This window comes from Anser cygnoides, chromosome 19, assembly GCF_040182565.1.
Source record: "Anser cygnoides isolate HZ-2024a breed goose chromosome 19, Taihu_goose_T2T_genome, whole genome shotgun sequence".
Lineage (NCBI taxonomy): Eukaryota > Metazoa > Chordata > Aves > Anseriformes > Anatidae > Anser > Anser cygnoides.
Genome location: NC_089891.1, coordinates 9,240,712 through 9,263,079, shown reverse-complemented (window position 1 = coordinate 9,263,079; position 22,368 = coordinate 9,240,712). Strand labels below are relative to the sequence as shown.

Sequence of the window (22,368 nt, the reverse complement as noted above, 5' to 3'; positions counted from 1 at the left end):
GTAGAAAAATTGAATGACACTAAGTCATTGCTGCAGAAAACTTAAAATGAGAACCATTTCTCAGCAGGGCATATACTGTGCTGTAATGAGTTTTGATTACGTTCTACTCTGCTCTAAGTCCTTTTCAGATGCTAAGAAGAGACAATCTTGTGAGGCTTTTAATCCAGTGAAATAATTTAAAATAGCTTTTGTTTTTTAATATCTCCTCTCATTTTACCATATGTACCATTATGTTACCATATTTGAAACAGAGGGAATAAATAGTCTTTAAAGTGAGATATGGAAAGCTAAATACAATTCAGATTTGGCTATTTAAGATCAGACTTTCTTTTTGAATGCTTTTCTGTAGACTGATGTGTAGGATATTTTCCTAATATAGACATTCCTGAAAATGAATAGGCTACTCTTTGGCGGATTTTTCTATTGCTTGCCAATTCTGTCTAGTAGCATGTACATGGGAGCTGTACTGCGCTAGTCAAATTATAATGTGGTATTTAGTACAGCTGTTCCTAAAACTGGCTTAGTCAAAACACTAGTGGACTGTACAGATTTCTCCTATATCACTTTTGAACTCCAGCGTAAGCCAACTGTAACTGAGTTACAAATGTTGAATGCTTTTCAGCATTACTCAGAAATCTGTATGTGCATGGTAGTTAACTTTGTCCATCTGACTGTAACAGTCAAAACTGTAACAGACTGCCAGTCTAATATGTTAATACAGGATTAACATGAAGATTTCTAATTAACTAAGTTGAAAGATTCAATTTATACTCGTTGTGGAAGCGCTCTGATCTAGCGAGGGTAGGATTGATAAGAAAGGGTGAGACAAAAGTGATTAGTCCAGCATTTTCCTCTCCCATTTAATATTATAGTAATGTTTTTACCAGGTAGTTCTCGACTATTGTTTCTTTCATCTTGCATTAGCTGATTATCCAGCATCCACTGCTTGCTCTTAATTTCATTGCTGCATCTTTTTTGTTACCGTTTTTCATTTATACCATCCATGTCCTTTCTTTTCTTGCAGATTGTGATATCTTTAGTCTGAACTTTTTAACTGGAATCAGAACTGGATGTTGGGGTCACTTTCTTTTATTGTACAATTCAATGACATTAAACTGCCCTAAAATCCAGATCATTTGTCTAACAAGTAAATGTTGTTTTTTATTTTTTGTTACCAGCAGTCCTGCTGGTAAACACAAATGTATCAACAGAAAAAAATTGTCCCGTTGCTGGAATACTGTATTGATAGAAATGAAAAATTAATCTTTGAAAACATGTATTTTATTGTTTTATTTTCAGTCACTAATAAAAATGTGAACGTCAAAGAGTTTTGCTGAACTCTGATTAGCAAAAATGTGATCTTAATATGCCTGGTTCAGTTTTTTCTATTAAGTTAATCCAAAGATTTCTTGAATAAATTTAAGCTAAATACACCTTATTATAAATATTCACACTTACTGTCTTTTTGCTTTCCTTTTGATAGACTACTGTTATGTAAATAAGAGTAAAACTAACTTCAGGCATTTTGGAATATTCCAGCGACACACTGCATTTTACAAGTAGTAAGATATATGGTAGTGGTATACAGTAGGTGAAAATGCACATAGAATTCAGAAATATTTTAAATGTTTTTTTCTGAAGGGTTAGAAAAAATATGGAAGCAACATGGTGGTAATTCCCTCCTAGTGATTTACCCTTGGCAACACCTTGCAGCAACTGTGTTCTTCCAAAATGAAGGGTGCTTAATTCTTCGCTTTCTTCTGTATTCTGCAGGTCCCATAACAACAAACTGCAGTCTACAGCTTCTTAGAGTTCAGCGTGTTAACCTAACACACGAGCAAGAATCTGGTTGTCTGAAAATTTTTAATTAAGAAGCCAGATGTTTTTAGTCAGGTTATCCTGACAAGACTTGATGTAAACTGCGTTTTTATTGGTCACAACAGTCAAATTATATTCTTGGCTTATTTTGTCCAAAGGACAAAGAAATAAAAATCAGCAGCACCACTTTCTTGTCAAGATCAAATTGTTGTACTATTGTGGCAGAAGCAGGAAAACCTTTTGTTTTGTTGAAGGAGAGAGAGAAAGAGAGCAAGAAAAAAAAAGATACAGTAAATGGGGTCAAGTTTAACTCCATGGAAATGCCACGTCTGTTCTTCAGTGAAGAAGCTGGTTTAAAGTCCACACAGAAAACTTTGACTGTATTTATTTATTGTTGCAAAAAAGACGCTTTTTTATTGCTGCCCTCATTTGTCAGCTAATTATTTTTTCTTATAAAATCCAGCCCCGGTTACATGTAATCCATTCTGTATCTTAACATGATTCCTGTAGGTAAAAGTACAAGAAGACCTCTAGATGTCTTTTCTTTCTATGAAAGGAGCTGCTATGTACACATGTGCACACACACAGAACTGGGAATCAACAATGAGTTTATCATTCATGGTAGATCAAAAAAAAATAACAAAAAAAACAATTAAGCTTGCATAAAGGTTGGGCTAAGTGGTCATGGACTACAGACTCTGTTGCCTTGAATATAACAGTACAATTTGTCATTTACTCTGCACCAGACTGAAATGAGTAAAATCTATTTGAAGGTATCTTGTTTGTAAACATTTGTCAGATTCTAATTTTTTTCTTTTGTATTAAAATTCAAAATATGGATGTATATGAAACAAAATAAATGGAGATAATTGTTCTCCCCACACATGTAGGTGTCTTTGAGTGTGCGCTAATATGTTTGTAACACTTTGGGGATCTGTTAACAAGTATAGGTATTTCAAGTAATTGGGGGGGAAGTGGCCAGGGAGATCTGACTTTATTTTGCTCCAAAGGTAGCATTTATAACTTTTCACTCTTAAGCAGCTGTTATCCCTTTATAAAATTTCTACAGTGGTGCCAAAATTACTGTAATACTGATAACATGGTAGGAAGTATTTTGTGAAATGTCACTGCCCACTGCTGAATTGATATTTTGCCAAGAACCCTAAGAATGTAAAGTACCGAGTGTAATTATACCCTTGAAAGGCATTCTGGATGGCTTCATTGTTTCCTGTATGAGGAGTGCTAGTAGGGGGTATAAGTTGAAGTCAAAAGAGGATACGATTTGCAGATGTTTTTCTTTCCATGACTTTGGTATTGCAAAAATGAATCTCGTATTACCTGTCTACAGTTATCAGCCATGATTTATATGCAGCTCTTCAACCATTTGACTAGCTTTTGCACTAACTCACAGTTAACTTCTGTTCTACAGTGATCTGGGATTTACCTGATCTATGGATAAGCTCCTTTTGGGTTTAACCTCACACCTTGCTATGCAAGAACCTTTTCTGTTACTTTTCTTAAAGATGTTGCTACTGACCACACTTTCTTATACTTACAGGCTCAGGTGTACAGGTACTTCTGGGATAACTTTATCTAACAAAACACGTTTTTTTGTACATACAAATGTTGTCAATTAACCTATATGTGAAAATTAAAAATAATAGTTCAATGTGAAAACAATTATCCATTATGCTTCTTAAAGTTAAAAAAGAATAGTTGCGTTTAGGTTATGCTGTCCTTGACGTTTTAAAAAACAAAAAAATGCTGCATATTGTATGCATTGTGTTTTTAATGCAGAAAGGAAAAAAAATCTCAACTTAAAACAGCATTTTAACATATCCTGCATCTCTTCAAAACTTCACAATATTTCTGTACTATTTATTCATATATAAACACATATATGACATTTAAAACTTTCTTACCTGTAGGCAATAGACTGCTATGTTTTTAAGAAATTGTGGCAAATTGAAGAGTACTTTTTTGTACCTAATAGGACACATCATCCTAGACAAATAAAGTAATGTGTTTGACATTGATTTGGTGGTGTTTCTAATGAAACATATGATGATGCAATGGTATATAGGTCTTGGCTTTTCCAGATTATAATTGCTAGTCAATCAGTTTGCTTAGGGAAATAATCCATACATATGACTTAATTTTGCTGAGAGGTATAGTGTTTTCAATTGTCATTGAGTATGTTGAGGCATTTTTCTTGATTAGTGGTGAACTTTTATAGTTAAATGGTGTTTCTGGAAAATAACAGTTCTATAAAAGTAATTAATACCCACCTTCCTAAAAGCATGGTAAGTTCGTAAGACCTGTGATCTGTTCAGTCGTCATCTTTTTCATGTTTTTATAAATATTATGTTTTAAAATAATAATGTATTCTAACAATTTTGATACGGTGAGCTATCCTAGCTTGATTTTTTTTTTCCTCAAAACATTGCCTATGATCTAGATTTACTTTGAAACTAGTTGTAGAGCAGTGCTTGTATCTGATAGTGGCAGAGATATTGTGTCACTTGCTGGCATTTTACTTGGGATTTGGATGTCATTAGCACAATATACTGTTACTTGTCTCTGAGACAATCAAAATGAGATACGGTCATAGGTGTTGTTTTTGTACCCACACTTTGCCTATTTTAGATTACAATAATGTCTTGGGGGTGAGGACGGGTGCTTAATTGCTATTCTGGGCAAATGGGTGACTCTGGGACTTGCTCATTAGTCCCTGAACTGCAGTTGAACATAGAAATAAAGAAACTTAAGATGCACATGTAACCCTTTTTCCTTCCTTCCCCTGCCCTATCCAGTCAACTCCAGTGCTTGCATTTGTTGCCAGGAATGGTCATTTTGCCAAATCAAAAGCCCCCTCAAAGTCCCTCAGGAAAATTCCATCTATATATGCTATGTTCCATGTTAGTTCTTCATTCCCATAACAGAAGTGAGACAATATATTTTTTTTAGATGGACACAAGCTATTAGTAAATTTCTGTGCAAGTCTTTTGGGTCCTAAAATGTATGATGCTTGCAGTGGGTATTTTGTCTCCTATTCCAGACCAAGAAGTACTTTGTACGGTGTGACTTATCCCCCATCCTCTGCTCCGTAGCCTTCAGTGACACTAAACAAAGCTGCAGCTTTTTACAATGTAAAATTGTGTTAGAATTACCTTTGCTTCAAAACAGAAAATGTTTATAGGATGTTCCTGTTCCAGATTATATCATATATATCACTGTATACATATTTAATTGAGATGGCAAGTTCCCCACATACACATTACATATATACATATTCCCTTTTTTATATACATATAAACAGTTTTAAGTTCTCATTGCTATTAAGATTCTACTGGCTCAAAAGCTAGATCTTACTTATAGGGATATCTCTGCAAGTATTCAGAGCTACTGCTTTTAGAAGAACATTTTGTCTTAATAGCAGTACTAATGGGCAGTTACTTTTCTGCACCACTGCGTGAACTAGACACATTTGAACCCTATCTTAAAATCACTAGGCGATGCTTCAAACAAGGAGCTGCCTTCTTTTAATACTCATTACATATTTTTTTGGATCTTTTGGAACCCAGGAAACAGTGAATCCAGACCCCCTGTGAACACTTAGAAGACCCAGAATTTGTGAATACTGGCTCTTGGGAGTAGTAAACATTAAGATCGTCTTTGCAGAGTTTTCATATAATTAAGTTCTTGTATTTCCACCACATTAAGGGTACTAAAAGGTTGTATTTTTGATTCACAATAACTTTACTGATGTGCAAGTACAAACTGGATAATTCTCATGGGAAGATGACATCCAGTTCACAGTTCTAGGATTGAACTTTTAAAGAACTGACAGTGTAACCAGGCATACAAAATGTGCATGCAATTGCATGCTTATTTTGCATTCCTTGGCACGAACTTGTGACATTGTTTGTAAGCTTAATTGGGCACTGGTGTGCAATTATTTGATTTGCTTTCAGTTAGTGTATTCATATACTTAAATAATTAATAGCTAGTTCATAAGCTTTATATGAAAACCTAACACTGAAGAATAATGGTAGTTGAGGAAACAAAAATGATATGCAAGATACTTGGTTTTGTTGGTATCTTTTGAATCAGATAAAGCAGAGTTGTGTGAAAATACCATTGACAGCCTCTGTAGGTAATGCTATGGTATTATCTAGTACTTGTTCAAGGTGAAGGGCTTCAAAGTGCAGCTACTTGTGTACCTTGAACAAGCCTTCAGAATTTTACTTTACAATTACTACAAATTATTAGGTGTACGTTATAGCAGAGGAGGCGATAGCCTGTAGCTCTGGAAACAGCTACAGCAAATTCATGACCGGTTATTGTGAACTGACTTTTGTGCTGTATTTCACAATATGTAGGTACCTACTCAAAACATTCAGCTAGTGTTTGCCAAAGCACAAAAGCAAGCATCCTATTCACAACCAATTTCAGGCATAAGTAGAATTACCTCCTACTGTTGCTCAGTCATCACGCTTATTCTTGTAGATGAATTCTACTGCTGCCTGTAGCAGTTACTATGGCCTTATCTACATTTAGCGTGAGCCCCTTGCACTTTGCGGTTCCTCTTCCTGTTGAATCTCTTCACGTAGCTGCTGCTGCTTCCAAGCAGTCCATCCCCAGGCCTCAGGCGCCCTCGCAGGAACTGCAGTAGGTTTGCAGGGATCTGCCGTCTCTTGTGGTAGATCTGACCCATCACAATGTATCTACTGCCTACAAAATAAAGATTCCTGTGTTATGAAGAAAGCATGGTTTTATTTTACACCCACTCTAAGGACAATACATTTATGAATGGATGTGAAGTTAAACCCTACAGAAATATATCCTGGGACTTGGGGGTTGTGCTTGCATGTAAATGATGATTTATTGTGTTGCATTGCAAGTAGAATCAAGTACTAACTAGTATTTGATAAACTGGCATTTAGAAGGAAAACTAAACTATTTACAAAGACATGAGCTTTCACTCCTGGTTTTTTTTTTTTCCTTCTAAAGGACTGTACTGCTACCTGACTTCTACACATACTTGGGTTTCTTAAAAAATTAGAAAAGCTGAGGAGGGGAAAGAACCCTCCAGTTTAAGAGTAAACATTTTTTTTCAAAATATTCCAACCTGGATTAAGCTTACTAAACTAGGGCAGGCTAAAATTACACTGCATGCAGGAAAAAGAGGGGAATGGATTTAGCTGGGATTGTTTACCAAGTTTAAAGTCTGGACACGGTTTACTGCAGTTTAAAGAATCCACAACTAGAACGTGAATTCGGAAGAAGAAGCCATCAGGAGTAATATACAGACGATTCATCTTGTATAATCCATCGCTGTTTACCAAAAACGTAATCAAGTGGACTCCACTCCCCAGTCTCTCCATGTTATAAACAATTCCATTCACTGCTGTTTTAAGGAGGGGAAGAAGAAAATAGCATCAGATTACATATCTCAGTGGCAACTCAAAGTAAACGTGAAGGCTTTCATTTAAAATACTGTGAAGTATCAGCAGCAATTCTTTGACCCAGTAGTGGGCAGGTTTGAAAGCAACAGTTCAAATCATCACATTTAATGAGTTACTAACCTTTCTATCCTTTACAGCTCTGAGATGCTTCTGAGTGAAATTTATAAAATATTTCAAAAGGAAACGATGTTTCTAGTACTGTTCTCTACCCTGCTATTTAAAAAGTGGACATACTTACCTGACAAAATGTTCAAATGTAAAACATCATAGCGAGGTCCAAAGCTAATCTGCTAATAAAACACTTCAGATGTGAAAGAAAAGGCCCTCATCTTATCATGCAGCACAGGCACCAAGTAGGTCATGTTGTACTATCAGATAATCGCTTCATGCTGTTCACCCATTTTCTGTTTTTGACAAGTGGAATTGGAAAACAACGAATGTATTAAGTTAGGCAAATAGGACTTTTATAATTGGTATTCCACCTGTCTCGCTGAGAACTCTGATTCAGCCATTTATCTTTAGTCTGCAGTTGTAAATGTAGAGAAGGGAGAAGCACTCTCTGTGTCACTGCAATGGAACTTTGCCTGAGCTGTTGCTCACACTACTTTTTTCGTACCTGATTTTTTCAATTTAAGAGCAGAAAGAGACCAGTATTTGTTAAACACTGAAATGTACAAAGGTCGTGTCACTGTAAGACCTACATTTGACAGGAATGCATGAGAGTTGTAAAAAAATAAAGAATATATCATTTGTAGAAGCACTTCCTGACTTCTCCATTTAGAGAAAACAGATGTCTCATAACGTGTTTATATTCTGCAAATGGAAACATCTGTTACCAGTAGGCATGTATTTTGCTTATCTCTTAAAATACTGTGAGAAAAAGTTGGTATCTATTTCACAACTTCTGAAGTGTAAGGAAGAATTTCAGTCCGAAAGTGCTTGCTCATAAACATTCAGTACAAAATTCCCAGGTTATTTTCTACCACCTTTAGCTACATCAACTTGGACTAAAGACACTGAGGAACTTCACGAAGAATCCTCCATACAGACAGACTGCTGTCTGGGTTGCCATTTTATTTTCATTTGCATCTTTATTCCCAGAAATCAGGAACTCACTCTAAATAGTAAGAGGTAAGTAACAGCTACACCGTTTAACCTTAGAGTATCTAAAGCTGGTGGTCTTCGGTTCTGTTGATCAACAGGAAGAACACTGTGTTCTTCCCTGGAGTGGTAAGGGAGGAAACGGGAAAAAGAGCCCACGGTAGGGAAAGAGTAATATAAGACTTAGAATTGTTTGTCATAGTACAATTATAAATAGCTGTAATGGGTCCCTTTAATGTACTTAGTACTTAATAAACTTAGTGAAACAGTATCTTAAAAGCAGAAGTCAAGTGTCAGTAATACTTGAACAAAGACGGCCTCAGCGTTGTCTGTGTGGTTCATGGAGGATAGCTTACCGAATTCACTCGTGCAGTAGGCCTCCACTTCATCTCTCTCTTTCCTGCACTCGGTCAGACATGCCTTCTCCTTATCAGCATCTGGAACAGGCACATAGGCTGAGGGATAGCAGTATGCCCTCTGGGGATGTGTTACTCAAATTATGCCACCCAACCTTTGGAAAGCTCACAATGCTTGCCAGAGTAGTTTGCTCTCTTACCTTTTTTCAGCATGCTGAAATGGTATGGCAGGCTGGATGACTGGCGGTTAGTCACCCAGGAGGGTTTGACGATCTTTTTCCAGGGATCAGCACTTTTATAGGGATTTATCTTTCCTGGTCGGTTGAAATGATCCAGCGTGTTAGCATCATCTGACTCTATTGTTCCAGAGTGTAGGAAAGGATGAGCCTCTGCTAAGGCTGTGATCTTCTGATAGGAAGACGCTGCGTGGTGGAAGTGAGCCGACACACTGTTAGCAGCCTCAGCCAGCCGTCTGTCCGCGGGCATTCTGTTTGCGTGGCTGAAGTCAAAGGAGGCAGGAGACGGCCCCTCAGTCGCGCTCTCCAGAGGCAGGGCCCCTCCATACTGCAAGAGGTGTTTCCTTAGCCCCGTGCTGTTTTCTAGAGAAGGCCTGGTTTGTTTCTTTTTGTCCGATGAGCGGGAGATGACTTCGGGAGGTTTTGGGTGCTGCAGGTTGGTGGGAGACAAAAGCCAGTGTTCGGTGTGATTCTCTCTAGCACTGGTGGTGCCCCAGGCTGGCAGTTTGACTTGGCCAGGTGCAGAGTCTGCTGAATTATACGCATCTTTGCTGCGAGTCTCACTGGGTTTCTCGGCATAGGGCAGGGATCCTACATACAAGAAAAATAAGAGAGCAAATCAGAATTTTATTTTTTTCATTTCACGTATGTCTGAATGGGAAGTACCTGGCAGATTTGAGGCTCTGCTCCATAACTGAGGACTTCAACAATATGACAATATAACAGATGAACAGTCCAATAGATGAAATAAAATAGAGCTCTTCATTCCTCTGTACTCAAACATGGAAGGTCCAGTACAGAGAATGCAGCTGTGTGAGCAAAACAGGAGATTTGCATTTTTACTTTATTATTGTTGTAAATTAAAAACATGACTTATAAACAAACCCTTTTCTCAAAAGCCTCAATCTCCAGGGAGCATCTGTGGAAACAAGGTTCACATTGCCATTTGGGATGCTTATTTAAAAGACCATGACAACAGAACTATTTGGTTTTCCCATCCCTGGGATGCCGTATTGACAATGTCATCTGGACTTTTCAGCGGCTTTCAGCTTTGAACGCTACTGAAAAGATCTTTATCCGCAGTTTTGGATCTCTGACTTCTGCACTACAGAGTTGTATGGGAGTCCACGAAGACACTGTCTGGTAGCTAGGCTATTGCTGCTGAGTGACAATTATTTCAAGCCTTTTCTTAAGTTGAGAGAACAAGGGTTGAAAAAGACAGGAAGCGTCTGGGACTCTAGTGAAAAATGGGAAGGCTTAATGGCACTGTTTGTGCAAGTCAGAGAGTTACCTAGGCCTAAGTTTATGCCTTCACCTTGATCACTTGGACCTCACAAAGCAAAATAACTTCCCATTTTGTCTGGGAACAGAGAAATTGTCTCTTGCAGTTCATTCTCCCTTTGCTTTAGCCCTCCCTTGTATGCCTTCAGCTAGCCAGCACAGTTTTAAAACAGTTCACCCACACACAGCCGCTGTCTGGGTGTTCTCTGTCTGTGGTTAGCATTGTGTAGGAGGCTGATCCTGACTCCTTATGTGAAAAGAGATATTTGACACACACAGATGAACAACATCCTGGTTTATCTGCCATAACTGCGTCTCATCTGCTGACCTTGCCATTTCTCCCCCTCTGCTCTCACCAGCTGCTGTCATGGGAAAGATTCCCTGATACTAGGGCTGGCCGCATGTAAAGTCAAAAGAATGCCCATGAAGAAAGGGGTGGAAGAAGTCCAAGTTAAAGAAAGCAATAGGCAAGGGTATTTTGGAGATGTTTCAATATGAAGCTGTGAACTCTGAACAGGTGTTTTGGACTTGGTTTTATACATACACTTTTCTACCAGCTTATCATTTCTTCTCAGTCATGGATTGTAACAAGAAACCATCCATTTTTCTCTACTCAGTTTGTTCGGGACCTTGAGGCTCGTTCCCCTACACCAGCATATTCCTGTCTAGCTCTTGCAATCTAAGAAACACAACTGCACCATAATTAGGTCCTGGACTTCTCCTTCCTTACGGAACAGAGGTATATCTTCTGTAACTAAAGAAAATCTGGTTTGGACAGCTTGCTGCATGCACACAAGACAGGGTAGAGCAAGATGAAATAAATTGGAAATACGTAGTTAACAGGTGCTGGGAAGGAGACTAAAAGGGAACGGCCACATGCAAATAAAGAAATCCCAGATGCAGAAGCAAGTCAAACTTCAGTTGCTGAGTGATGGCTAGCAGGATCCATGGCGCAAGCTAGCTGCCTGCTTTTGGCAGGTGCTCTTAGTTCTTTCACATGCTGACAAATCAAATATTGCAATTTACATTCCCAACCCACAAACATGTTGAAATGTTTCCTTCTTGAGCCCTTACGTGATTACTGCTACAGCTTGCTGAAAAGATTACAGTTTAAGAGGACTGCTCGGGCAAGAATTTGTAGTAATGTGCTTCACCTCCCCTAATAGCAAAGGCAAATACGCCCCAGCACCGCTTTGAACGTTAACAAACTTACCGGCCACCGAGCTGGAAGATGATCTAATGACAAAGCAGAGGAGCCAGAACACTTTGGTTGTCATTCTGAAGTAAAGTTTTTCCAGACTCAAAATGAACTGGAGTCTTTTATGCCCTTCCCCCGATTCATGCTAATGAGGGGCAGCCTTAGGGGAAACAGGAACCACTCAGTGGACAACCCACTGGAGCAAGACCAAGCTGCTGCCTCCCTGCTGGCCTCCCACCACCCCTGCCTCAGGGGGTGCATGGACACCCCCTTCCCACTTACACACGAGCCTATGCTGCCTGCAGCCACCTGTGTTTCTGTGATACTGTATGGATAAACATTTTTAGCAACAGATTTTTATTTGGAGGGAGAGTCTTGCTTCCTATGGAGTTTTTCAGAGAAAATCACACAGAATAAATACAGTTTTACTAGACATGGGAAGCTACATTAAAGCATGATGTACCACGTTTATCACCTCTGCAATAGTATATATATCACCTCTGCAATTCAGCATCTGCAAAGAACATGCATCACAATGACAAGTAGTTAGGTATCTCTAGTCAGCTCCAATTACGTAGCTGATACCATTCTCTTTTAGTTTAAGAACCCCTTTCAATGCTTCTTGTCCCAGTGAAAAATGCAGGTTATTGTCTAGTCCAAGGGAAAGTCCCACTGACCCCAGACACTGCTTTATTTTTTAAATCTGTATTTGCTAATAAATGCAGAACTCTGTAAATTTGTACACACTAAGCCAACCCTGATTTGGATTATTGAATTAAGTAGGCTTATTCCTATGTTCGCAGCTGAAACAGCTGACCTTGTTACTAGACAAGATTTCCATTGTAGCAGTTTACCTTACTAGCTGCTACTGGATGTTGTGAAAGTTTGTGGACTTAGTCACGCCGCTAGAAGTGCAACAAACAACTTGGAAACCCTACAAAAACACTATATCCCAGTTCTGGAAACCTCCTCCCCTGATAAAACCTAACCAGTAGTAATGCCGGTATCGTATAGTGCAGCTATTGCCTAGTTTAAACAGTTTGTTTTGTACTATCGCAACTAAGTATTTTAATAAAATTCTTAGAAGTACAGGGCTTCATCAAGCAGCTATATATGAAGATGCAGAAAATAAACCAAAACAGTATGCGAAACTAATCAAATTTTAACACACGTTATTCAGTGTGTTATGTTCCTACTGCAGCATTTATAAATCCTCTTTTCTTCTGTTATTTAAATTCTGAAAGTATCCCAAAATATTTGTTATGGAAATAAGAATTTAAGGAACGACCAGCATTGTACCTGACAGCAGAGCTGCACTTTAGGAGGGGGCAGAGGTGACATCTATGTCCTTCGTGCACCTCATTCCCTGCCCTACCTGCGTGTGGACCCGCAGCAGGCGAGAGAAGCCACGAGCACGACGTGTCTGCTCCCCTACCTCACGGTTAGGATGGCTGCACGCGAGTGTCCCGCAGGCCCTCTGCGCTCTGCGGGGTTTTCTGTTTAAATTAGCTGGTAGTGTAATTCACCCTGTACAAATGTACGACTACACCTGTGTTAATGAGTTTCTCTGGAACCTTCAGCTGGGCAGTATCTTGCTTAAAAGGGCAGGAGTGTTTTGAGTATTTCCGCTGTTCGAGAAGCTAACACATGATATCGGCAGTGGAAGGGAAGAAAGCTTTCAAAGCAGGACTCCGTGTTCTTGGACAAATTTGGGACTTCAGCATAATTAATAGCCACAGCCTCGTCAAAGAGACTGTGGGCTGGCTCTTGTGGCAGTGGCAGCAGTCGCACCACGGGCTGTTTCCCCTGCGTGCCTACCACAGCAGCAGCACACGGGTTTGGGTTTTACCTCTCCAGACAGCCGTCCCACCCGCCTCCACCTGCCTCCCACCGCACGCCTTCACTACACGGGGCTAAATTACGATTTAGATGGCATCAGAGTCCAGCGCACAAAGGACCCGACATATCCGAGCTTTCAGAAACGGGGATTTGAGCAGATAAATCGGCAGCAAGAGAGAGCCCGCCTCACCGGACCGAGACGGGCCCGGACCCCCCCAGCGCCGGGACCACCCGGCCGGGACCTCCAGGAGCCTCTCGCCAGCCCCAGGCTTCGCCACCAACCCGGGGCCAACCCGCCCCCAGCGCCTCACGGCCGCCCCTCCGTGCCGGGGAGGCCCCGGGCTGGGGCCGCTTCTCTCCCGCCGCAGGCCCCGCGTGTACCTGAGGGGATGGAAAGGAAGGGAACGGCTCCGCGCTCCGGGACGGGACATCGGGCAGGGCGGGCGGGTTCCCCCGTGACAGGGCGCTGCTAAGGGGGCGGCCATCGCCGCACCGAGCTGCTGGCTCCTTTCGGAGCCCTCCCTCCCGCCGGTCCCAGCAGAGGGCGGTGCCGTTAAAAGTGTTTTCGGCTCCGGGGATCTGATAATAACGGGCTTCACGCCGCGTCCGTAGCTGCCAGGGAAGGCCGGGAGAGCCCCGCACGGAACGTACCGCGGGGCTACAAAACGACTGCGGTACGACCCAGATGGGACTCGAACCCACAATCCCCAGCTCCGGAGGCTGATGCCTTATCCATTAGGCCACTGGGTCACCCAGCAAAAGCTGCGAGCGGCGTGCTGTAAGAGCCCCGCCCGGCTGCCGCTGGCTCCGCCCCCAGCTGCCAGAAGGCCCCGCCCTCCCGCTCCTCCCACCGCCCCCCAGGGCCCCGCCCGCCACGGCTCGGGGCTCCCCGCCGGCCCCGAGGCCCCGCCCACCGCGCGCACCGGCCCCTCCCCCCGGGTAAGGGCTCGCGGCCCGTCGCGCGCGGCGGCCGTTGGCTCCCTCAGCTCGGCGCGAGGACGCGGCCGTCGCCCCCTCACGAGCGGGGCTGCCTGAGGGGAGCGCCCCGGGCATCGCCGCCCGTTCCCCGGTCCTCGCCTCACAACTTTTCCCCTCACGGGATTAGCTCAGCCCCAGCTAAGCCTGTCCTCGTGCCCTGTTACTGTTCTGGAGTGCCATGTTAGCTCACCTCAGCAGCCCGCCCTTCTGTTTGCTGCTCTCCTGTATTTCTAGGAGGCCTTCCAGCTGCGATACCCTGCTGCCGTCCCGAGGCACGCTTGCCCCATGTAGGTCCCCAGCACGCAGCCTCAGCTGTTTTCCCCAGCCCTTTCCCTGATCTGTAACACCCAGCCCTGCAGTCTTCGAGGCTCCTTTGGCCAAGGTATGTGGCTCTGGACTGCTCGCGCTCCAACAAGTTATGACCCGGCAGACTTTCTTCACAGCACTTCTTCGATCCTTTGGAATACCAGGTGTTTTAGTTCAATTTCAATTTTTAAGCTGCTATTTTTTTCCATCTGGAAAATTCTAGTCCTGTTCGGTATCTGCGTTTGCGACTGATGTGCTTTTCTTCTTTTAACTTCATTACTCTTGCTAAAATGTTTTGTGATGTTTTTATTTTACAAAGATCTTAATGGTAAGGCTAAAACAAGCCATGTAAAATGTCTCTGGTAAATCCTCCTCTGGATACATTCTTGTTAACTGCTGCGTGCAAGGATTACTTTCTTATTATTTGTATGATTTAATTTTGGTCTGTCCTAATTGCTATTGAATTGTTTTAAATTGCAGTCTCCCTCTCCATTTTCTTTAGATTCCCATACACGTTTCTAGCATGGGATCACACGGGATCTCGGGAAAAGCTATCAGTGATCTGATAGTGGTACAGAATCATAGAATCAGAGAATATGTCAAGTTGGAAGGGGTCATCGAGTCCAACTCCTGGAACCGCACAGATCTACCCAAAAAATTAGTCTGTGTGTGAGGAAATGTGTGACTGATGCAAAGTGCCTGAAAGGAAGGTGTGGGGAGATGGGGGTCAGCCTCTTCTCGCAGATAACTAGCGACAGGACTAGAGGGAATGGCCTCAAGTTGTGCCAGGGGAGGTTCAGGTTGGAAATGAGGAGACATTTCTTCTCAGAAAGAGCAGTCAGGAATTGGGATGGGTTGCCCAGGGAGGTGGTGGTGTCATCGCCCCTGGGGGTGTTTGAGGAAAGGTTGGATGTGGTGCTGAGGGACATGGGTTAGTGGGTGATGTTGGTGGTAGGGGGACGGTTGGACCAGATGATCTTGGAGGGCTTTTCCAACCTGAATGATTCTATGCTCAGAGCGGGGGGCCTGAGCGTGAGTAACTCCCTGCTCCCAGCCCACCCAGGGCGCAGTACATCCCAATCTCGTTCCCTGAAGTTGGTCCCTAGGAAACTACAAATCCCAGCATGCCATGCGCCGCCTTCGCCGGCCTGTCGAGGCCTGGCAGCTGTTAGTCCTATGGGCACTATCCCGGCGGGTAGCGCGGTGGATGCCGGGAGCTGTAGTACCAAGGCGTGAAAGGCTCTTTGAATACGTGACGTCTGGGCCGCTCTTCCGGGAGCACGGCGGAGATTCGCCCCGTCTCATCGCGAGACGAGCAGTATTTCAAACTAGCCAATCAGGGTGTTGCTATGGCTCGAACTGGCCAATGGCAGAGCGGGGCAGCGGGAAATTTAAATCCCGCCCGGCGCGGCCCGGCGCAGTGGCAGCGTGCTGCGAGAGGCAGGAGGCAGCGGGGCCTGCGGCTGAGGTGCGGGGGCAGGGCGGGGGGGAGCAGCCTGTGGCCCTGAGGAGCCGGCTGTGGTGGCGTGCGGCAGGGGCGCGGAGCGTGGACGGCGTGTTCAGCGCTGTCACACGGGACGGGGCTTCGCGGCGGTGGGGCCGGCCGGCATTTCTCTGCCTCTGGAGCTTTCTGGGGTTCCGTGTCGCTGCCTTCTGCTTGTTAAAGGGGTGGGGGTGGGCTGAATGCCCGTGCAGTATAGCTGTGGGGCGCAGTGGGAGTAGCGCTTTAAAATATGCAGGCGCTGTCTATGGGAAAGAATACGCATCTTGCTCCTTAAAAACAATGATTCTGATGTTTCTGTCTGAAGGGGTTTTAGAAGGATGTGTTTACTGGTTTGTTGTTAATGTTTGAAGTTGCCGTAACAATTAAGTCTTTAAAGAGACAGTTTGTTATGTTATTGGTATCTTTAAACAAGTTGGAGGAGGCTAATGTATCTAATATGAACTACTGTCTCTTGCTCTTGAGCATTGATCCCAGTATTTTAACTTGCGTTCTTGTGGAGTAAACTTGTGGTGTTTACCTTTTACTCTATTTTTAGGCTTGTATTTTTTTTGTGCTTCTTGAAATCTAACTAATAACCAAGATGTCTACTAATGAGAATGCCAATGCAGCAGCAGCTCGCTTGAACAGGTTCAAAAACAAAGGAAAAGATACTACAGTGAGTATTCTTATGTAGTAAGTATTTTAGTTAGCCATTGTATCTTTAAGCGAGAGTTGTAAAAGCCAAGAACTTATGGTGAATGTATGTTCTCCAGGAAATGAGGAGGCGGCGTATTGAAGTCAATGTAGAGCTGAGGAAAGCTAAGAAAGATGACCAAATGCTTAAAAGAAGAAATGTTAGCACTTTACCAGATGATGCCACTTCTCCCCTTCAGGAAAACAGGAACAACCAGGTAAATAGGTCCCCAGAACAAATGTGCGTAAAGGTTTTGCATTGTACAATCAAGGTAGCCGCACCAGTTTGAATCCTTTCTCATGTGGGACATAGCACAGCTATGTATGCATTATCAGCTTTAATAGACTCCGTTGTAGGTCCTTTTCCAAGTAGCATGCAAGTGTTCTCTGTGCTGCTAAGCTGCCTTTTAAGAGGGTTTGGGCAGTTGTGTTTAAACCTACTGTCTCTGTGTAGCAGTATGAAACAATGTTTTCATCTGTTCAGATAACTGTAGATAAAGCTGTGGCTAAGTTTTTGGAATATCACATAGGGGTATAACTTCTATTAAAGCAAATGGTTGTAAGTTATGGCCTCCTCATAGTACTGTGTAAAGGCCTCTGTGGTCGTGAAACTGCATGATCTCCTAGCAAAGCACTCAAGGGACTTTTCTTGTACAGGTTACAGCACACTGGTCTGTTGAAGAAATTGTCAAAGGAGTTAATAGCAATAACATGGAGCTTCAGCTACAGGCTACTCAAGCTGCCAGGTAAGGAGTTCAGAGGTAACTGATTCAGCTGTGTAAGCCTAGGCAAGGTCAAAGGCTTGGCTTGTGAGTAAATGTCTTCTTACGGCAGCAAATATGGCTCTTATCAGACAGTAGTTCAATAAACAGCTGAGTTGGCTTTATATGGAATGTTTAGCTGTGTTTAATTTAGTCAGAATTTTATGGAAGCCATGTGGCTTTTGATTGTTTAGTGTGCTTGAACACTTCCCTAAATAGTAGTTCTAGTGATTTGGTGGTAGCAAAATAAACAATAGATAGTTTCAGAGTTCTAGGAGTAGTAGCAGTAAACCCCTTATATCAGAATAAGATATCTTTAAACTATGTTAACATTTAACCACAATATTTGAATGCAACAATCTACCTTAGAATAATGTGCTCAATAGTAGGACCAGAATTCAAAATATGCTTAACTTCCTTTCACCTTTCAGATATAAAATTTAAATTGCTAAAATTTTGCAAGCTTTTACTCTGACTGCCAGAAGCAGCACTCCAGCACTACCCTTCTGTCTGTTGAGAAATATCTAGCAACTCATTTGTGTTATAATTCTTGCAGGGTCTACTTCACTTCTGGGGTCAGAAAAGAACCACTCATAAAGTGAAAACATGCCAAAACAACGTTACAGGTTTAGGAATCTAGTGTTCATGATGTCTAGGTTGGCTGAATTTTCTCTTGTGTTGTTTATTTGCCCACTCTGAAGACCGTAATCCATTTTTTTCTTCTTTTAAACATGAATTTCTTTAGAATGACTTAATGGAATCTGTTGTTTAGATCTCTGCAGGCAAAAATAATGCTTCCTCTTTGTTCCTCCTTAGGAAACTCCTTTCAAGAGAGAAGCAGCCCCCCATAGACAACATAATTCAGGCTGGTTTAATTCCGAAGTTTGTCTCCTTCTTGGGTAGAGCAGACTGTAGTCCTATTCAGTTTGAATCTGCCTGGGCACTTACCAACATTGCTTCGGGCACATCAGAACAAACAAAGGCAGTAGTAGATGGTGGAGCTATTCCAGCCTTTATATCACTACTGGCCTCTCCTCATACTCACATCAGTGAGCAAGCTGTGTGGGCATTAGGAAATATTGCAGGTATGTCAATGTAATACGCAACTTTCAAACCTAATCCCTTAGTAGTAATGTCCTCCTACTACAAATGACATCATGTGTAGCATGCTGAGCTTGTTGGAACTCTAATGCTTTGTGAGTACAGATGTGCTCTGCCATGTAGAACATGCTATGGACAAGTCTTTACCTTCGGACTTGGTTTAATCTCATGTATAACCTGGCAACCTGTGTGTTCTATTAAATGTATTGCTTCTGTATTTCAATTCCTTTTTCAAATAGCTATATAAGCATGTTACAGCATAGGACTGTCCCTTATTTCACATTTCACTAGAGGTTTTTGACTCAGTGAGCTCTACTCTGTCTCTTTACTAGAAGAGGGGAGGAGGGGAAGGAAGCAGAAGGCTCATGGCACATTGGTCATCACACCCACAACTACTTGCTTTGAAACATGGATATGAGCATTTTAGTAGCTAAGTATACTGAAAGCTCTTGTGCATCTGTCAGGATTGCTTGATCTGCCAGTGTTAGATTCTGTTCTTCAAAACAATATTATAACTACATTATTTTCATTGGTTTCCTTATTAGCTGTAATATTATGATTTGCAACAGCTGTGACTTGCAGAGAATAGTGAATTTTCATGCAGAGAAAGTCAGCTCAATAAAATGCTTCTTGGATTAGAGTTTCTTATAGCTTCTATTTAGAGGGTGGTTTCTCTTTTTTTTTAAACTTGGTTTTAAGGTATCCTTTAGGGAGAGCAATAGAATAATTCAAATAATTTTTGAAAATCCTTCAGTATTATAATATAGAACCCCATCAGCCAATAATTATGATAGATCTGGGGTTCCTTGTTATAGGAAAAGCTGTGTTTTTCTGGTAGGACTTAAATATGTCTTCACAGACGTGCAAGTCCCTGCTTAGTTATAAGCTAATGTTTTCTGTAGAGCTTTTCTTAAACTCTTTCCTTCAGAAATCAAATATGGAACCTCACTGGTTTGATTAGAGAAACACATCCTTGGCATAGGACTTACCCATGGTAGTAATCCTTTTCAACTCTTGTTACTACTTTCTATCTAGCCATTAGGCAGAGGTAGCATTCACAATATAACAAGAATTGATTTTGTATGCACACATACCTCTATTCTATCCCTTAACTGGTTATTTTTCTTGCTTTTCTTAGGGGATGGTTCTATGTATAGGGATTTGGTTATTAAATTTGGTGCAATTGGACCACTGCTGACTCTACTGGCTGTTCCTGATCTCTCTTCTCTGGCTGTAAGTTCATAGTATGACTGAAGTTACAGTTGCTAATAAGTAAAAGGGCTCAAGTAGCTTAAACAGTTATTGATGGCTTATTTCAACTCTTGCAGTCTGGATATTTACGCAATGTTACCTGGACCCTCTCAAACTTGTGTCGTAATAAGAATCCTGCACCACCCATAGAAGCTATTGAGCAGATTCTTCCAACTCTTGTTCGACTCTTGCACCATGATGATCGTGAAGTTTTAGCAGACACGTGCTGGGCGATCTCCTATCTAACAGATGGCTCCAATGACAGGATAGAAGTTGTTGTGAAAACTGGATTGGTGCCACAACTTGTAAAACTTCTGGGATGTAGTGAACTGCCAATAGTGGTAAGCTATCAGGCATGCGAACTGCCATTGCTTGACTGAACGCATGGGAAAAACTAGTTAAAATAGTGTCCATGTAAGTGAAAGGTTTTTATGAGACAGTAATCTGCTTGTTCCAGGTTTTGTGTAGATGAGCCTTGAGCTTCTGTCTTGACTGAAGACTGTCCTAAATGAGGCATAGAGTACTGTCAATGGCTATCAAGCTTCTTTAAAACAATATATTTAGCACCCAGCCCAACACAATCATCTACCCACTTTAAAGCTTGGGTTTAACTCTATACTGTAGTTGGAAGTTCAAGTTCCAGGAATAGCGTTTAGAAGTGACCTCTGCACAGTAACTACAGTGAAACAAAATTATTGTACTTTGGCAGAGCTTAGAAAATAGCTTCCTTTTTGCAGTTGTTTGAGCATTGGTTTTGAAGGGGTGTGGTCTAAGGATGCTTAATGTCTGCATATGTAATAGTTATGATAGCATATCCTGCTGTTGACTGGAAGGCTAGAGCAGAGGGACATCAATTATGGCTGTATTTGTTGAAGCACAGCTTAGATAACTCAGTTTTTCTGAAGTACTATTTTCACATCTATTTCAGACTCCTTCTTTAAGAGCCATAGGAAATATTGTTACTGGTACTGATGAGCAGACCCAGATTGTTATTGATTCAGGAGCACTATCTGTCTTTCCAAGTCTCCTTTCTCATCATAAAAACAACATTCAGAAAGAAGCAGCATGGACAATGTCAAACATCACTGCAGGACGTCAGGACCAGATTCAGCGAGTTGTAGATCATGGTCTTGTGCCTTATCTCATTGGTATTCTGAGGAAGGTAAACAAAAAACACATCTTCTGTTAGCACTTTCACTGTTACTGTTACTGTCTGTGTTCAAATATTTTGCTTTTACCTTCGTAGGGGGATTTCAAATCTCAAAAAGAAGCTGTGTGGGCTGTGACTAACTATACAAGTGGTGGAACAATTGACCAGGTCGTCTATCTCGTTCAGGCTGGTGTTGTTGAACCTCTTCTGAATCTTCTCTCTGCTAAAGACAGCAAGACTGTACTAGTAATTCTGGATGCTATTTCTAATATCTTCCTGGTATGTAGATGTGGTATATTTGATCATTGTCTGGGTTGCTGCAATGGTTCTCCAGTATCTAGTGCCATACATCTTTCCTGAGGTTATGCTTATCCCTTGCAGGCTGCTGAGAAGATTAATGAGACTGAAAAACTTTGCCTCATGATTGAGGAGTGTGGAGGTCTAGACAAAATTGAGGCTCTTCAGTCACATGAAAATGAACAAGTGTACAAAGCCTCATCTACCCTCATTGAGAAATATTTCTCAGCAGAAGTAAGTGGCTGCAGGACAACTCTTCACTCTGATTTTGTATTCTGGCACCACCTTACTAGATTGAAATGCTACTGCTCTTTCATTTTTTTTTCTTTTTCTTCTAGGAGGAGGAAGACCAAAATGTTGTACCAGAATCTACTGCTGCTAGTTACACTTTCCAAATTCAGGGCAATACTCCAAATACTTTCAACTTCTAGACACTGCATATACTAACAATGTACAAGTTATTTGGTATACAAGTGTCTGCCATTTCTATGTCTTAATAGCCCCTCTGTTTTTTGTGACCTGTAGCACTTTGTCCAACTGAACCATACTTGAACAGTTTGAAACTGTACATATGTGAATTTTTAACTGTAAACCTCATTCTTTGAGATGCTTGTAAATACACGTTCTGTTCTCATTTCTGTCTCTTACTGTCCCTGTCTTGCATAAGAATGCAGGTAGGCAATATAAGTTTCTCTCACAGCATGAGCCGTTGCTCTGTGTATCTTTGCTCTGTGTAACCTCCTTAAACTACTACGTTCAAAACACTGAGTAGGCTTTTAAAGAGAATTTGTCTAAAGTTCAATAAAGTGGTATCAATACATCAAATTGAGCTGTGTCAATTGCTCTCTTGAAAGGAAGTTGATATGGTAAATATCATTAATCAATATATAATGCTAAGAATGCTGTGAGACTTGATTCTAAATGTTTTTAAACAGCTTGGTTATTTCAAGCTCTAAATTCTGTGTACAGTAGCCTTCTATTACTGCAGAACAAATGAATTGCTGCTTCTCTCCAGATATTTTACAGAAATCCGATTAGTTCTACCTTGTTT

General features: G+C 41.6%; 3 protein-coding genes and 1 non-coding gene across 16 annotated transcripts in view; 2 read left to right on the top strand and 2 right to left on the bottom strand.

The window, feature by feature from the left end:
- The window catches only part of BPTF (bromodomain PHD finger transcription factor), a 57,495-nt gene extending 54,796 nt beyond the window's left edge, over positions 1 to 2,699 (top strand). For 10 of the 11 annotated variants that reach the window (XM_048064570.2, XM_048064568.2, XM_048064574.2 and 7 more), the window contains one exon: positions 1,774 to 2,699. In XM_048064570.2, coding sequence (XP_047920527.2) covers positions 1,774 to 1,810 — 37 coding nt within the window. In that variant the 3' untranslated portion in view covers positions 1,811 to 2,699. The other variant, XM_048064569.2, reaches the window with a different exon arrangement.
- On the bottom strand, positions 2,192 to 13,278 carry C19H17orf58 (chromosome 19 C17orf58 homolog). The gene is made up of 5 exons (XM_013178878.3): positions 11,474 to 13,278; positions 8,944 to 9,570; positions 8,744 to 8,824; positions 7,037 to 7,228; positions 2,192 to 6,552 (listed from the first exon to the last, which is right to left on the bottom strand). Exons 1-5 carry the CDS (start codon positions 11,535 to 11,537, stop codon positions 6,365 to 6,367), a joined length of 1,152 nt encoding a protein of 383 aa, XP_013034332.2. The 5' UTR covers positions 11,538 to 13,278; the 3' UTR covers positions 2,192 to 6,364.
- A 696-nt stretch (positions 13,279 to 13,974) lies between these two features.
- Positions 13,975 to 14,047, bottom strand: TRNAR-CCG (transfer RNA arginine (anticodon CCG)). Its single transcript has one exon. It is a non-coding gene; the product is annotated as a tRNA-Arg (tRNA).
- Positions 14,048 to 14,261: 214 nt separating this feature from the next.
- KPNA2 (karyopherin subunit alpha 2) lies at positions 14,262 to 22,142 on the top strand. Of its 3 annotated transcripts, none has more exons than XM_013178877.3 (11): positions 14,262 to 14,657; positions 16,621 to 16,740; positions 16,838 to 16,975; positions 17,415 to 17,503; positions 18,335 to 18,603; positions 19,758 to 19,852; positions 19,948 to 20,211; positions 20,799 to 21,032; positions 21,117 to 21,299; positions 21,402 to 21,551; positions 21,656 to 22,142. In XM_013178877.3, the coding sequence occupies exons 2-11, from the start codon at positions 16,666 to 16,668 to the stop codon at positions 21,746 to 21,748; spliced, it is 1,590 nt and encodes a 529-aa protein (XP_013034331.2). In that variant the 5' UTR covers positions 14,262 to 14,657; positions 16,621 to 16,665; the 3' UTR covers positions 21,749 to 22,142. The 3 variants fall into 3 exon arrangements, with proteins under 3 accessions (XP_013034331.2, XP_013034330.2, XP_047920552.2); XM_013178876.3 differs by lacking the exon at positions 14,262 to 14,657 and adding an exon at positions 14,717 to 14,745; XM_048064595.2 differs by lacking the exon at positions 14,262 to 14,657 and adding an exon at positions 15,935 to 16,049.
- Positions 22,143 to 22,368: the final 226 nt, after the last annotated feature.

Coding starts and splice junctions, on each gene's coding strand:
- KPNA2 (XM_013178877.3), top strand. CDS start 16,666: ATGTCTACTAATGAGAATGCCAATGCAGCAGCAGCTCGCTTGAACAGG. Junction 16,741..16,837: donor ACAAAGGAAAAGATACTACA/GTGAGTATTCTT, acceptor TATGTTCTCCAG/GAAATGAGGAGGCGGCGTAT. Junction 21,300..21,401: donor CTATTTCTAATATCTTCCTG/GTATGTAGATGT, acceptor TATCCCTTGCAG/GCTGCTGAGAAGATTAATGA.
- C19H17orf58 (XM_013178878.3), bottom strand. CDS start 11,537: ATGACAACCAAAGTGTTCTGGCTCCTCTGCTTTGTCATTAGATCATCT. Junction 7,229..8,743: donor CTACTGCACGAGTGAATTCG/GTAAGCTATCCT, acceptor TCCTTAAAACAG/CAGTGAATGGAATTGTTTAT. Junction 6,553..7,036: donor GTGTCCAGACTTTAAACTTG/GTAAACAATCCC, acceptor TTTATTTTGTAG/GCAGTAGATACATTGTGATG.